Source organism: Caretta caretta, chromosome 7 (assembly GCF_965140235.1).
Source record: "Caretta caretta isolate rCarCar2 chromosome 7, rCarCar1.hap1, whole genome shotgun sequence".
Classification (NCBI taxonomy): domain Eukaryota; kingdom Metazoa; phylum Chordata; order Testudines; family Cheloniidae; genus Caretta; species Caretta caretta.
In genome coordinates this window covers 104,074,586-104,087,255 of record NC_134212.1, presented here as the reverse complement: position 1 = coordinate 104,087,255, position 12,670 = coordinate 104,074,586, and the positions used below count along the sequence as shown (strand labels likewise).

The window sequence follows — 12,670 nt, the reverse complement described above, 5'->3', positions numbered from 1 at the left end:
ATTGTGCATTGGTTGCAGTGCAAGATCTTCATGAGGGCCAGGAAGGTGGTGAAGCAGTATGTCGGAAGGAAGCCTAGGCGCACTCCAAGGAAGTGGATTGTCTACATTGGGAGGAGCACGGATTTCTCCATGTTGACACACACGCTCAGTGGGGTCAGAAGCAAGCAGAGGGCTGTGACCACTGTCGCCATCTCTTGTGGTATGTCTTCATTGCAGAGTTAAATCAGGATCTTACTCAGGTGTTGCCCTTGTTCCCTTTCTGTTCACATACAAAACTTTGTATCATTCAAGTTTCGTGGTGCTTCAGCCTGAGCTAACTGGCTTATCTGGGGCTGCAGGCTAAAACTCAAGTGAAGCTTTCACTCGGGCTAGTAACCTGCCCACTTTGCAGTTAGGACAAAGGCTAAATCACTTGAGTGCTGACACTTTTCCAGTGCCTTCCCACAATTCCTTGTGTATCAGTGCAGAAGGACAGAAAAATTCCTCCAGAATTCACCAGGAAAGAATCAGAGTGGTTCAGTTAACCTCAGCACAAAGAACTATCAAAGGATATGTCCTGAGAAGTTGTCACACTATATATAGGTGAGTACAGCGCCAGGGAGCACACAGTAATTCATTTAGAGATTTGCAGTGCGGCTGCACACACCCAGGCTAGGCTAACCTGGATGGTGGTCATGCAAATTAACTCTGCAGAGAAGAGGTACCTTTGATTCTCAGTCTTGCACTTCAGCCACAAGATGATCTCCTCTCACATGATTAATGGTAAAAAGGATCTTTACTTATAGGAAGGAGCAGCAATAATGATGGTCACTTGGCCAACATTCCCTTGTTTAAAGTCCCTTTCATCAACACATATAACCAAGAAAGGGAAACCAGTTACAACACAGAGGAAAACTCCACTGCAAATTTTAGTGTTGACAAGTATGCTAAACTGGAAAATACCAGTTACAGAAAGGTTCCATGGTAAAGTTCCCACCTGTACTATATATTGCAGCCATGTTCTAAGTTGGTCTTTTAATTGGCTGAAGTACAAGGAATAGTTAAGGCCAAATCCTCATTCAGAATAATCAGAACAGCTCCATTTACTTAATTGGAGCTACACCACTTTACACAAGCTCAGGAGTGAAGCCATAATGACTGCTGTCTGGCTATCCACTCACTACACAATCAATGACACAGGAAATGCTGTGGGAGAACCCATATATGAAAAGTGATAAAACATTTTATTCTGATTGATTATATGCCGTTATTCATACTGCAATCTGTAGCCTGACATCACTATCTGTAAATACCAGAAAGAAAGAAAATGTAGCTTTACCTGAGCAAGCCTAAGAGCTGGGTTAGCTGGCAGTGGTCGTGCAGGTACAGTCTGATGACAGGATAGCTGGTGAAGGGGTGGTAGGACTCGCTGGGGTGTTTTTAACCTCAGTACATCAGATGTCTTTACAGGGTTACTGATATCACTAGTCTGATATGGTAGCAATCTTCTCGTACCATCTCTCTATAGAGCCATAAAATAATAAAATTTGTAATTTTAAAAATTCCCAATGAATAATATGGATACAAACAATATTGTTTGAAACACTCTAATCTTCCTTGTTCTGCACTTGCTTTCCCCTTCTTTCCCTCCCTGCTTTACCGTACCCCTAAACTCCTTTTCTGTAGCCAGAGAACAAACAATTAACAACTTCCAGAAGCCTATTCAAACACTAGTCCTTGGCTGTTCAGAAGGTAGCGCTTCTGTCTGAGATGGCTGGCTGTATCCCAGAGACTAATTGTATTTCCTTTCAACGTTTGAAGTCTCCATCTGTTTGGAACTTGGAAGCCAAAGTGCATTTTGGGCCCACCTTTTCTGCTCTTGTTTAACTTGTTCATAGTTTTATATAATTTTAATGCTTATTATCATTAAGTGTCATAATTACTTCAAACATACAGGAAATGTATATAAAATTCTAGTAATGATATTTTGACTGTTTAATAACCCACCTGATGTATGTTTAAATTTTGTGGCTTTATGACTAGATTTTTACTGAGAGTTGTGGTATGAACATGGTTAGGCTCAAATGAACTGGAAGGCCTTGCTGGACTCACAGACCTGCAATACAAGTATACACTTATTGAATGCAACTTTGTTCTTACAACTTTACTTTTTTCACAGTATCTTTCTCAGAATAACACTTTGAAAGGGCTTTCTTATTTTTTCTCTCTATGGAAAACAAGGAAATGTAAAAATTTTCTAAAAATCTTGCAAGAATAAAAATATAGATTTTTTTGAAGCTACTAGTCTGTTAAATTAGCTCTTGCAATCTGTGGAAATGCAGCTTTATAGCTCCCAAGAGACTGTTCTAATGAGTCTAACATTTAAGTAGTAATGACCTAGATACGGAAGTTTTAGCTCACTTGACTGAGTTTAGATAAAAGGCCAAACCAGATAATGAAAATATTTCAACCAATCCAAAAATCAAGGCAAAGTTTCCTTTACTTTTTAATTGCTGATCATGGAAAGCATAATAAAAAGGCATATGGTCAAACCCCATTTTATTTACTGACGTCAATGAAGTTGAAGTGAAGAAAGAACATTTCTGAAAAACTCAATTAATGAATGAATGAACTTTTAGTAAACTTGACTCAATGTCTCATATACACATCACAAGTATTGAGAAATGGAATGAGTACAGTCAATTTCTACTGAAGTTTATAAAAATGAGTGAGTAGTTAAGGAAAATCATCATACCTTAGTTTCTCTATTGTTGTCTTTTTATTTGTAAATAGCAGTCTAATCAAAGTCTTCCTTTTGAGATACATGATTAAACCAGCAACAATAAGGCACAGAATGGTTACGAGTATTCCTATGGTTAAACTTCTATTATCTGAAATAAAACACATTTTTTTTACTTCTGGTAGGGGTCAGTTATGATGAAATTTGTGTGATATCAAGAGCGGAATATTGCTGGCTAGGCCTACTTTCTAGCAACATACAAAATGAAATTAGTAAATAATTTATTACTATTTCTGCTATGATTATGCTTGAACTTAATTCTCACATCATTTGTTTCTGTCAACTCCAAAACCAAAATGGTTAAATACACGCTGATAGACTCAGTCCATTCCTCAACTGTATAAATATCCAAAGCAGAAAACTGGAAAAAAAATACAGAGGGTGCACTAAAAGATGGAAGAGGCAATTAAATATCACTCTCAGTGATACAGATACTAAAAACTTTGATATTCTGTTAGCTTCAATTTGAGATTATGACTCAAAACTCAACAGCTGATAGCAAAATGGTTGTGTCTCAATTTACTAAAGTTTTCTCCCCTTCAAATGGATATTAGTGAAAGTGTAAAAATCAGTTGTCTTATGTTGGAAAAACATAATTCTTACCATTTAAGGGTCAAATGAAGTAATAAGACTACTCGTGGTTGTATTTATTTAAGACACTACAGAATGGCAATTTCTTTACCAGATTCACTGTATTCCAGTGGCCCACTTCACAGTGTTATTTGGATTGCATTACTCTGGATTTTACAGGTTGGCAACTGCTGTGACAATGGTTATGCTCCTTGAGCTCAGTAGAGCTCAGTAACAACAGATGGATTGGAATAATGGGCGGCCTTTGCTCTAAATACAGTAATATGCAATAATGAATAATGCTGGCAGCTTCTGCTCTTCCAAAACCAGAACATGATCTAATCAAAGATTCCATCCAACCCAATCTGGAGAAAACCCTGCGAGGAGCGCACACTCTCTCTCTCTTTTATACTAATGGGGAGCTCCAGCTCAAGGTTCTCTGCTAACTGCAGCTGTGGCAGTATGGCAGGGGGAGTGGGAAGGTCTCAAGCCCTTAGAGCTTTATACATCAAAGCCAACATCTTAATCTCAATTTGGAAATCAAGGAGTAAGCAATGTAAGAATCTGGTATCATGTGCTTGTGATGAGACACACCATTTAATGTGCAGGCTGCTGCCTTCTACACTGCCTTAGGTTTCCAGAATGATTTAAAGTGCAGTTTTGCACAGAGTACATTGCAATAGTCTAATCTAAAGGTAACAAAGATATGAATCAATCATGCCTGCAAGGTTTGCAACTAAAAAAACCCCAAAATCAGTCACAGTCTTGTGGTCGGGAAGAGATGGGAAAAAACTCTGGTAGATAGGTCTGCTATATGATCATCTACCAGCAGCTGGAGATGCAATAATACTCTAGAACTACAAACTTTAACAATGTATGAAATTTCTCACCCTCAGTAAAAGGTACAGTTATAATGCTTATAATGGCAACCTACCAGCATTATCTCAGTCTTATCCTGACTGAATTTCAGCCAGCTAGATTTTTAACGTACCCCAACCTCAAGTAGACATTGGCCAATGCAATTGACAGTATTGATTGCAGTGACTGACAGCGACACAGAGCCCTTTAGCTCAGAGTAACAGTAATAAATCTCTTTCCAGTCCTAAAAGCTAAATAAAATGAGTAAACTGAGTATAGGCAATTACATTTAATTTATCTTTACATAATGATTCTGTTAAATATTTAGTGCTGCTATTTAATAAAGATATAGTGTGCTGAGTACACGGATTTAGTAAAAGTTAGCTGGGTGAAATCAGTTACTAAAGACAAATCAGGCCATGTGTCTCATTTAACTAAGGTAAATGACTGTTTCTTTTTTATTGAGTTAATTCTTCTACCGTTTGATTTACAGATGTGCAAACTATTCAGGTCATAATCCGAACCTTGTATCAACTGCTCATATTTAAATCACAAGTGTCAGGGAAGAAAAATTAGCTCCCCTAGCAAGTTCTATATTTGTTTATTCCTAGTACTACTGAGTATAGCATGGACATTGAAAATAGATGGCAAAAGTATCATGATATATAAAACTGCAGAAAACTAATTTTAAAAGTAACATTAAAGGGCTTCCTTTCAAAGTAGAGAATTGAATTATTGAAGACACCCTATATTTGCCTTCTGTGTATTGCAGCACATTCTACATGATATGTACAGTCAGATTTTGTAGTTCCCTGCACTACTTAGCCATAGCAAGGTAAGTTTAAGAAGGACTTATGTTAGAGCACACCTGGAAAAATGAGAATATTTACACATTAATAACTGTACTTGCTCACTTCTTGAGCTCAGTTTCTTTACTGTTTTGTCGGAAGTTTGGTGTTTGAATAAAATCTTTCTCCCTCAGAACCTTCCTTCTGCTATGTCCTGCAGTGAAATCATGTTGTTGCCATGGAAATGATTGTGAGGTCACTAGTTCAGCATTACAATTCACTGCAGGATCCAGTATGTAGAGAATACAATCCAATTTATTTTTGAATAGCATTATTCATGAAAAGAGCTCAGATTACTTTCCAGGAAATCATAGGCCACATATGCAAATGTGAGTAGACTATGGGCCTAATTCTCCTGTCACTGATATAAATTAGAACTCCACTGAAATCACAAACGTTATGGTACTCTGAAATGTAACATGTATCTAAGGATTATCAACACATATCGAAAAAATCTGTGTCTGGCTAGAGGAGAAATAGGCCAGTATTTCAGGGATTGCTCATAGGGAAATTGAAGGCACAGGGTACAGGAAATATATATATCTTCCATTAGCATCAAATTTTCAAAATATGTGAAAGTTAAATGGATTTATGTTTGTGACATATTCAGAAGTTTCCCCCACTATAAAAGCCACCATATGACAGTTACTTATTTTTCTGGATTTGTCATATTCTGAGGTTCCGATTTTTAAAAGTGCATGCATGCAAATCAGTTAATAGCATGCATGAATGTCTGGTCACATGAGTGCACACATTCCCGATTTGCACTTGTAATGACAGTAATTTCAGACTTACATTAGGCACACAATTGTGGGTGTGGCTTTGCATGCACAAACCGTACAAATATATCATTGAAAATCAGTCTCATAATTCATAGAGTATAAAGCTAGAAGGACCACTGTAACCATCTAGTCTGCCCTCCTATATAACACAGGACAAAGAACTTCCTTGAATTATTTTCTTTTTGAATTAGAGAATATCTTTCAGAAAAACATCCAATCTTGTTTTAAAAAATTGCTAGTGATAGAGAATCCACCACGATCCTTGCTAAATTGTTCCAGGGGTTAATTATCCTCACTGTCAAAAATCTGCACTTTATCTGTAGTCTGAATTTATCTAGTTTAAACTTCCAGCCTTTAGATCTTGTTATATCCTTGGTCTGCTAGATTGAAAAGCACATTGTCAATTTTTTGTTCCTCACATAGGCACTTACAAACTGTGACCAAGTCATCTGTTATCCTTCTGTTTGTTAAATAGATTGAGCTCCTTGAGTCCATCACTGTAAGACATGTTTGCCAATCCACTAATCATTCTTGTGGATCTGTTCTTAACCCTCTCCAATTTATCATCAACATCCTTCTTGAATTGTAGACCCCAGAACTGGACACAGTATTCCAACAGCAGTTACACCAATGCCATATACTGAGGTAATATCCTTAATACTACTCAAGATTTTTTGTTTATGCATCCAAGGATTGCGTTAGCCCTTTTGGTCAAAGTGTCGCACGAGGAGCTCATGTAGAGCGGATTATCTACCATAACCTCCAAGTCTATTTCCAGGTCAGAGTCCCGCATTCTGTAAGTTTTGCCTGCATTCTTTGTTTACATTTGACCATATTAAAATACACATGGTTTGCAAGTAATCCAGTTCGTTCTGTATCCATGACCTGTCACCTTCATTACTTACCACTCCCACAGTCTGTGTGTCATAAGTGAATATTAAGTTTTCTTCGAGGTCATTGATAAAAATGTTAGATAGCGTCAAACCAAGAAACAATCCCCAAAACCCACTAGAAACACACCTGGTCAATGATGATTCCCTGTTTGCAGTTACATTTTCAGACCTCTCCGTTAGCCAATTTGTAATCCATTTAACGTGTGTGATGATAATTCTTTATTCTAGTTTTTTAATCAAAATGTTGTGTGGTATCAAGTCAAATGCCTTACAGAAGTCTAAGTAAATTACATCAACACTGTTACCTTTATCATCCAAACTTGTAATCTCATCCAGAAAAGATATCAAGTTAGTCTGAGAAGATTTATTTTCCATAAACCCATGCTGATACAGTGATGCTGTAGGCAATGAGGGTGTTTTGGAGTTTGATTTATCTCAAGGTAGATCAGAAACACTGTCTCTCTCTCTTATTTATTGAGTCTCTTATCATATTACCATATATGTGAAAAGAACAGGAGTACTTGTGGCACCTTAGAGACTAACAAATTTATTAGAGCATTTGTTAGTCTCTAAGGTGCCACGAGTACTCCTGTTCTTTTTGCGGTTACAGACTAACACGGCTGCTACTCTGAAACCAATAAATACGTGGGAACTGTTACAGGGTACCCTGTAAGCCCTTACAGCAGTTGAAAAGTTAAGTTACTTGCTCATGTCCACCACTGAGTTAGGGTTAAAACTTCAGTTCCTGGTTCGTAATCTTGTGCTCACACCAATATACCATCACCCCACATCCCAGAACTACCTAACTGGATAATGTACTCTTAAAAACAAACAAAATCTCTGCGTTGTTGTGTTCTTAATTATGCAGTAACATTGCTACAATCAACTGGCAGTGTTTTTTGCTTCATTAAATTTTAATTAGTGCCAATTCATTTGGACTAGCTTGCCCAATTTATTGACAGTTTTGCAGTCTCAGTACCTATTTCAATAAAACCCATTTGGATTTTCCCTTTCTACCATGGAATGGCAGGAAAGCATCAGCTATTACTAACCTGCTTGTCTGGTTGGTCCACTGTCCATGCTGCCGCCAAACCCTGGCTTGTCACAACGGGGAGGGGCCCAGTCAGCTTCGCAGTGACAATTTTTTTTATTGTTACAGACCTTCAAAATAAAATGACGACAAATGAAGTAATATGAAAAGTTATTCCAGGCAGCTTAGATTGACTCTTATCAGACCATAGGAGCTTTCACTCAGGCAGGGGTAGATGCATGGGGATTAAAGCTCATGTCACAACAGGAACACATCCAAATCAGCCTGCTGCCACCACCTCGATTAAATACAATTGCTTACACATTTTTCAAAATGTGTATATCCTAATAGCAATGTGGAACCTAAATCACTATTTTTGTATTGATAACTTGAACTGTAAGTGCCATATAGTACCTCTATTGGAACTATAAACCTCAGAGCATCAAAGAGGAGTAGTGTTCATCTTCAGTCATCCAAAATAACACTCAGTACAGTAGTCTTTAGCATCTCCCTTTCTCCTCTCCAGCAGGAGCCCCACTTTCTCACAACTCCTGTTCTTTCTCCCTTGTAAGGAACAAGATTCCTCTCACCTTCCTAATGCCCCAACAATGCCTGAGCAGCTTGCTTCCTGGTCCCAATCCTAATCTATCTGGGCTGGACTGCCGACTGATACTGCCACTTCTCAGGCCTCAGCTCTAAGGGTGACCAACATTCTCAGTCAAAGGGAGGGGACAGGGAACTGGAAGCAGGACACTGGGTATGCAGGTTGGACGAAGAGGGATCTTGACAGATGAGAAGGATGGTGCAAGGTGGGCACCTCTGAACAGACCTGACCTGCCCCAGGTTCCTGTGACTAAAACTTTTCTTCTTGACACTAGATTTGCATGACCTGCAGCATGAGGGAGCACCAAGGGACAGACCCAATAGGGTAATAACAACCTGTTTCCATTGCACAAGGGAGAATGAGCTAACAGGATCCCAGTGATTTATTCTTGAGAGAGATACTAAAAAGAAAAAAAAAAGAAATCTTCAGCTCTCCAACGAAGGGCTAGCTCTTCAGTTCTCGCCCAGGGGAAGACCCTCTCCTCCCATCCAAATGAGGTGCTGCCGGGATTTTAAGCAGCGGCTAATGATGCACCCTTGCCATTATGGTACGATTGAACAAGATAAACATTGTGCTGCATAGGACTAAGCAAGGCAGAGTTACACTTGTATCACTCTCACACTCTTGCACTTATGGCAAGGTGCCAAGGGGGTCCTTAGTCCTACTAACATTGATCATCACTGCTCTGCAGGAACCTTTGCCATGGGAAAACTTGACAACAGATTGATCAGTAGAATCCTGCTTCAGACAATCTAGTTAGGTCAAATAACCTCTCAAGATGCTTTTTCTGAGGAAGCCAATTTGCATGCTTTCAGTAAGGCTGTATTTTGGGGAATCTGCATAGTTCAATAAAAATAATCATTTACTCAGCCTTCGCTTCCTCTCACAGTACTTTTAAAGGAAATGTTCCAGAGTCATATAAAACATTACAACTGATTTGTTTTCAACATACAGGAGGACAGTTAAAAATATTATGTAGGCTACAGTAATTTATAAATTACAACTCTACAAGGATTACCATCTACAACTCTGCAAATTCTTGTTTTGCTTCTTAGAAGTCACCATGTGTTCTCCATAGCACTGGCGTACAAATGCCAATCTGTAAATCGATGCTTATTTCCGCACATTGACAAAAAACAGTTACTTACCTTTCGTAACTTGTTCTTTGAGATGTGTTGCTCATGTCCATTAGATTCTAGGTGTGTGTGTGTGTGTGCCCATGTGCACGGTCATCAGAAATTTTTGCCTTAGCGATATCCATACAGTCGGCAGTGGCGCCCTCTGGAGTGCCGCGCTCATGTGTTGGTATATTAGGCGCCACCGGCCCTACACCCTTTCAGTTCCTTTTTGCCAGCAACTCTGACAGAGGAGTAAGAGGGCAAGTAATGGAATGGACATGAGCAACCCATCTCGAAGAACAACAGTTACGAAAGCTAAGTAACCGTTTTTTCTTCTTTGAGTGCTTGCCCATGTAGATTCCATTCTAGGTCACTCACAAGCAGTATCCATGGAGGTACGGCTTGTAGCACTGCTCTACTGAAGACAGCATCATCTCAGGCCTGCTGCGTAAGTGCATAATGAGACGTGAAAGTGTGAATGGATGACCAGGTAGCAGCCCTGCAGATACCTTGAATCGGCACTTGGGACAGGAAGGCCACCAACGAGGCTTGCACCCTTGTTGTCTGGGTGGTTACAATCGCCAGTGGAGGCACTTTCGCCAGATCATAGCAAAACAGATGCAGGAGGGGATCCATGATGAATTCTTCTGGGAAGACACTGGAAGACCTTTCATCCTGTCTGCCACCATGACAGACAAGTGCATCGACTTATGGAATGGCTTGATCCTTTTGATGTAAAAGGCTATACTCTCCTGCCATCCAGAGAGTGTAATTTACGCTCTTCATCTGACTTAGGAGGCTTTAGAAAGAAGACAGGTAAGTATATGTCCTGGGTTGTATGAAACCTGTGAAACAACCTTGGACAGGAAAGCCAGGTGCAGTTGTAGCTGGACCTTGTCCTTGTAAAATGGAATTTGACCTTCCAGGAGAGTAGAAGAAGGGAGCAGGAAGTCAGAGGTTCAAAAGGGGGACCCATGAGCTGCGTCAACACGAGATTCAGGTCCCAAGGAGGGACAGGGTCATGAACATGGGGATAGAGTTGCTCCAGACCTTTCAAAAACCTGACCGTCATGTTGTTAGCGAAGACTGACCTGCCCTGGAATGGAGGCTGGAAGGCCGAAATAGTGCCAAGTGGACCTTAATTGAGGAAAGAGACAGGCCCTGGAGCTTGAGGTGCAGAAGGTACTCCAAGATCAATCACAGTGAAGCCTGCTTGCACGGGATACCCTGGTCAGGGCAAGATTAACTCTCCTTGGACCCGGGACTATTAGATTTTGTGGGGCCCCTGAATACAAGTCTTTTTCCTAATTTAAAACAAAATGATCACAATTATGGCATTGAGGCTATTAACACTATATTAAACTTGCCTTTTAATTAACATAAAGCCCTTCTGTGGTTACATTTCAATCTGAAAACATGTAAAATATAGTTAAGTTAATTCAAAATAGCCTACTACTTACCTTAGAACAGCTGTTATAGTAGTTTCTTTCTGGGAGGGAGTTTGGGTGCAGGAAGGGGTCCAGGCTGGGGCAGAGTGTTGGGGTGCAGGAGAGGGTGAGGGGTGCAGGCTCTGGGAGGGAGTTTGGTGCAGAAGGGCATTTGGCTCAAGTGTCCTTAAGTCCATGCAGCCTTGCATCTGTCTGCTCGGAGAAGAGACCGCTCCCATCGAATGGGAGGTCCTGGGTGGAGGACTGCATCTCCTGGGACAGACCTGCAGATTGAAGCCAGGAACTGCACCTCATTACCATGGCCGAGGCACCGACCCTGGCTGCCAAATCGGCTGCGTCCCAGGCCATCTGGAGGGAGGTCCTTGCCACTGTGGTACCCTCCTCCAAATTGGCGGTGAATTCTTGGGCCAAGCCCTGGGGTAGCAAGTCTTTACGCTTTTTGAGGGAGTCCCACAGATTAAAATTGTATCTCCCCAATAAAGCCTGGTGATTTGACACCCTAAACTGAAGGCTGGCTGTCAAATAAACTTTCAAAAGCACGGTGAATCAAGTATCAGGCTGCTCTGCCATTTCTTCCACCTCCAGGCCCAAGTTCGAAGCCACTCTTCTGAGCAAGGCTTGGTGCTCCTTAAAGTCATCAGGAGGTGTGGCGCTTGAGGGCCTGCTACTGCCTTGTTTGGTGACAAGGATGAGGATTAGACCATTGCAGGGAGGGCCTGGGACATTGTCCCCCGTGGGGGAAGGTTCTTTTGGAGTGGGTGCCCGCTCCTCTACTGCAGTATCGGATTCTGCTCTGAGCACCGGGCCCGGTGCCATCGGTGCTGTGGGTTGCTTCTCTGAGACAGCAAGGGAGGAGTGATGCGAGAAGGGCATTGGCATAATTGGCATGCCCGACATGTTCCAATATGACTACTGCGCCTGCCATTGGCCCTGCTGCCAGGTTGGCACTGTGGAAGCCGAGGTGGTCTCGGGTGGCCACAAGGGCTGCTGCTGTCATGGCGAGGGGCTGAAGTCCTGTTCTGATCTGGACGAGTCCCTTTCCGGGGACCAGGGTGGGGCCGTAGAAGCTTGTGTCTGGCAGTTGACCGTAGCCATGGAAGACTGATGCCTCGAATTGAAGGACCGGTGCTACTCCAAAGACCAGTACTGGCGGCAGGGAAATCAGTGCCATGCCAATGACTGATCCCATTTCCGAGGGGAACGATGCACCGATGGAGATCTACGCCGAGAGGTAGGCTGGCAGGAGGATGATCTGTGTCAGATGTACGGAGACCACGTCTCACCATAGGCACATCAATTGTGATCGCAAGCGCAGTGCTAGCAACCTGGGCGGTAAGACAGGAGACCTAGGTTGTGGAGTCAGGGATCCCAGCCACAGGCATGGGGAATGCTGCATCTGCTCTGGGGACCAACAGCGTTTGGCTTCCCTCTGAGGAGGTCTCATGGTTGGCTTACCCCTTCGGGAAACCTTAGCTGGATCCAACACCATGCACTGCACTGGCGGCGCTGGGAGAGCTCTCTGATCCCTGGCCACCGGGAGGGCCTCAGACGTCGACGGCCCTGCCAAGTGCCTGGGTGCCCTACCACTCCCGGGAATTGGTGGTGGATCCCTAAGGGGGACTGGGGCATCCAGCCGGAGAGGTACCCCCTTGTGGCTACGGAGTGGGCAGGTGGCCTGAACTGGGTCCTTTGCCCAACAAGGGTTCCCTTGACCCTTCTTGCTCAGTGCTGGGGAGTCTC

The 12,670-nt window shown here is 41.9% G+C and overlaps 1 protein-coding gene across 2 annotated transcripts in view; it reads right to left on the bottom strand.

Moving 5' to 3' along the window:
* ADAM12 (ADAM metallopeptidase domain 12) overlaps positions 1-12,670 on the bottom strand; it is a 358,074-nt gene that overhangs the window by 19,101 nt on the left and 326,303 nt on the right. For both annotated transcript variants that reach the window (XM_048856240.2, XM_048856241.2), the window contains 4 exons: positions 7,783-7,891; positions 2,735-2,870; positions 1,987-2,095; positions 1,319-1,501 (listed from right to left, as the gene is read on the bottom strand). In XM_048856240.2, coding sequence (XP_048712197.1) covers positions 1,319-1,501; positions 1,987-2,095; positions 2,735-2,870; positions 7,783-7,891 — 537 coding nt within the window. The remainder of the gene's footprint in view (positions 1-1,318; positions 1,502-1,986; positions 2,096-2,734; positions 2,871-7,782; positions 7,892-12,670) is intronic.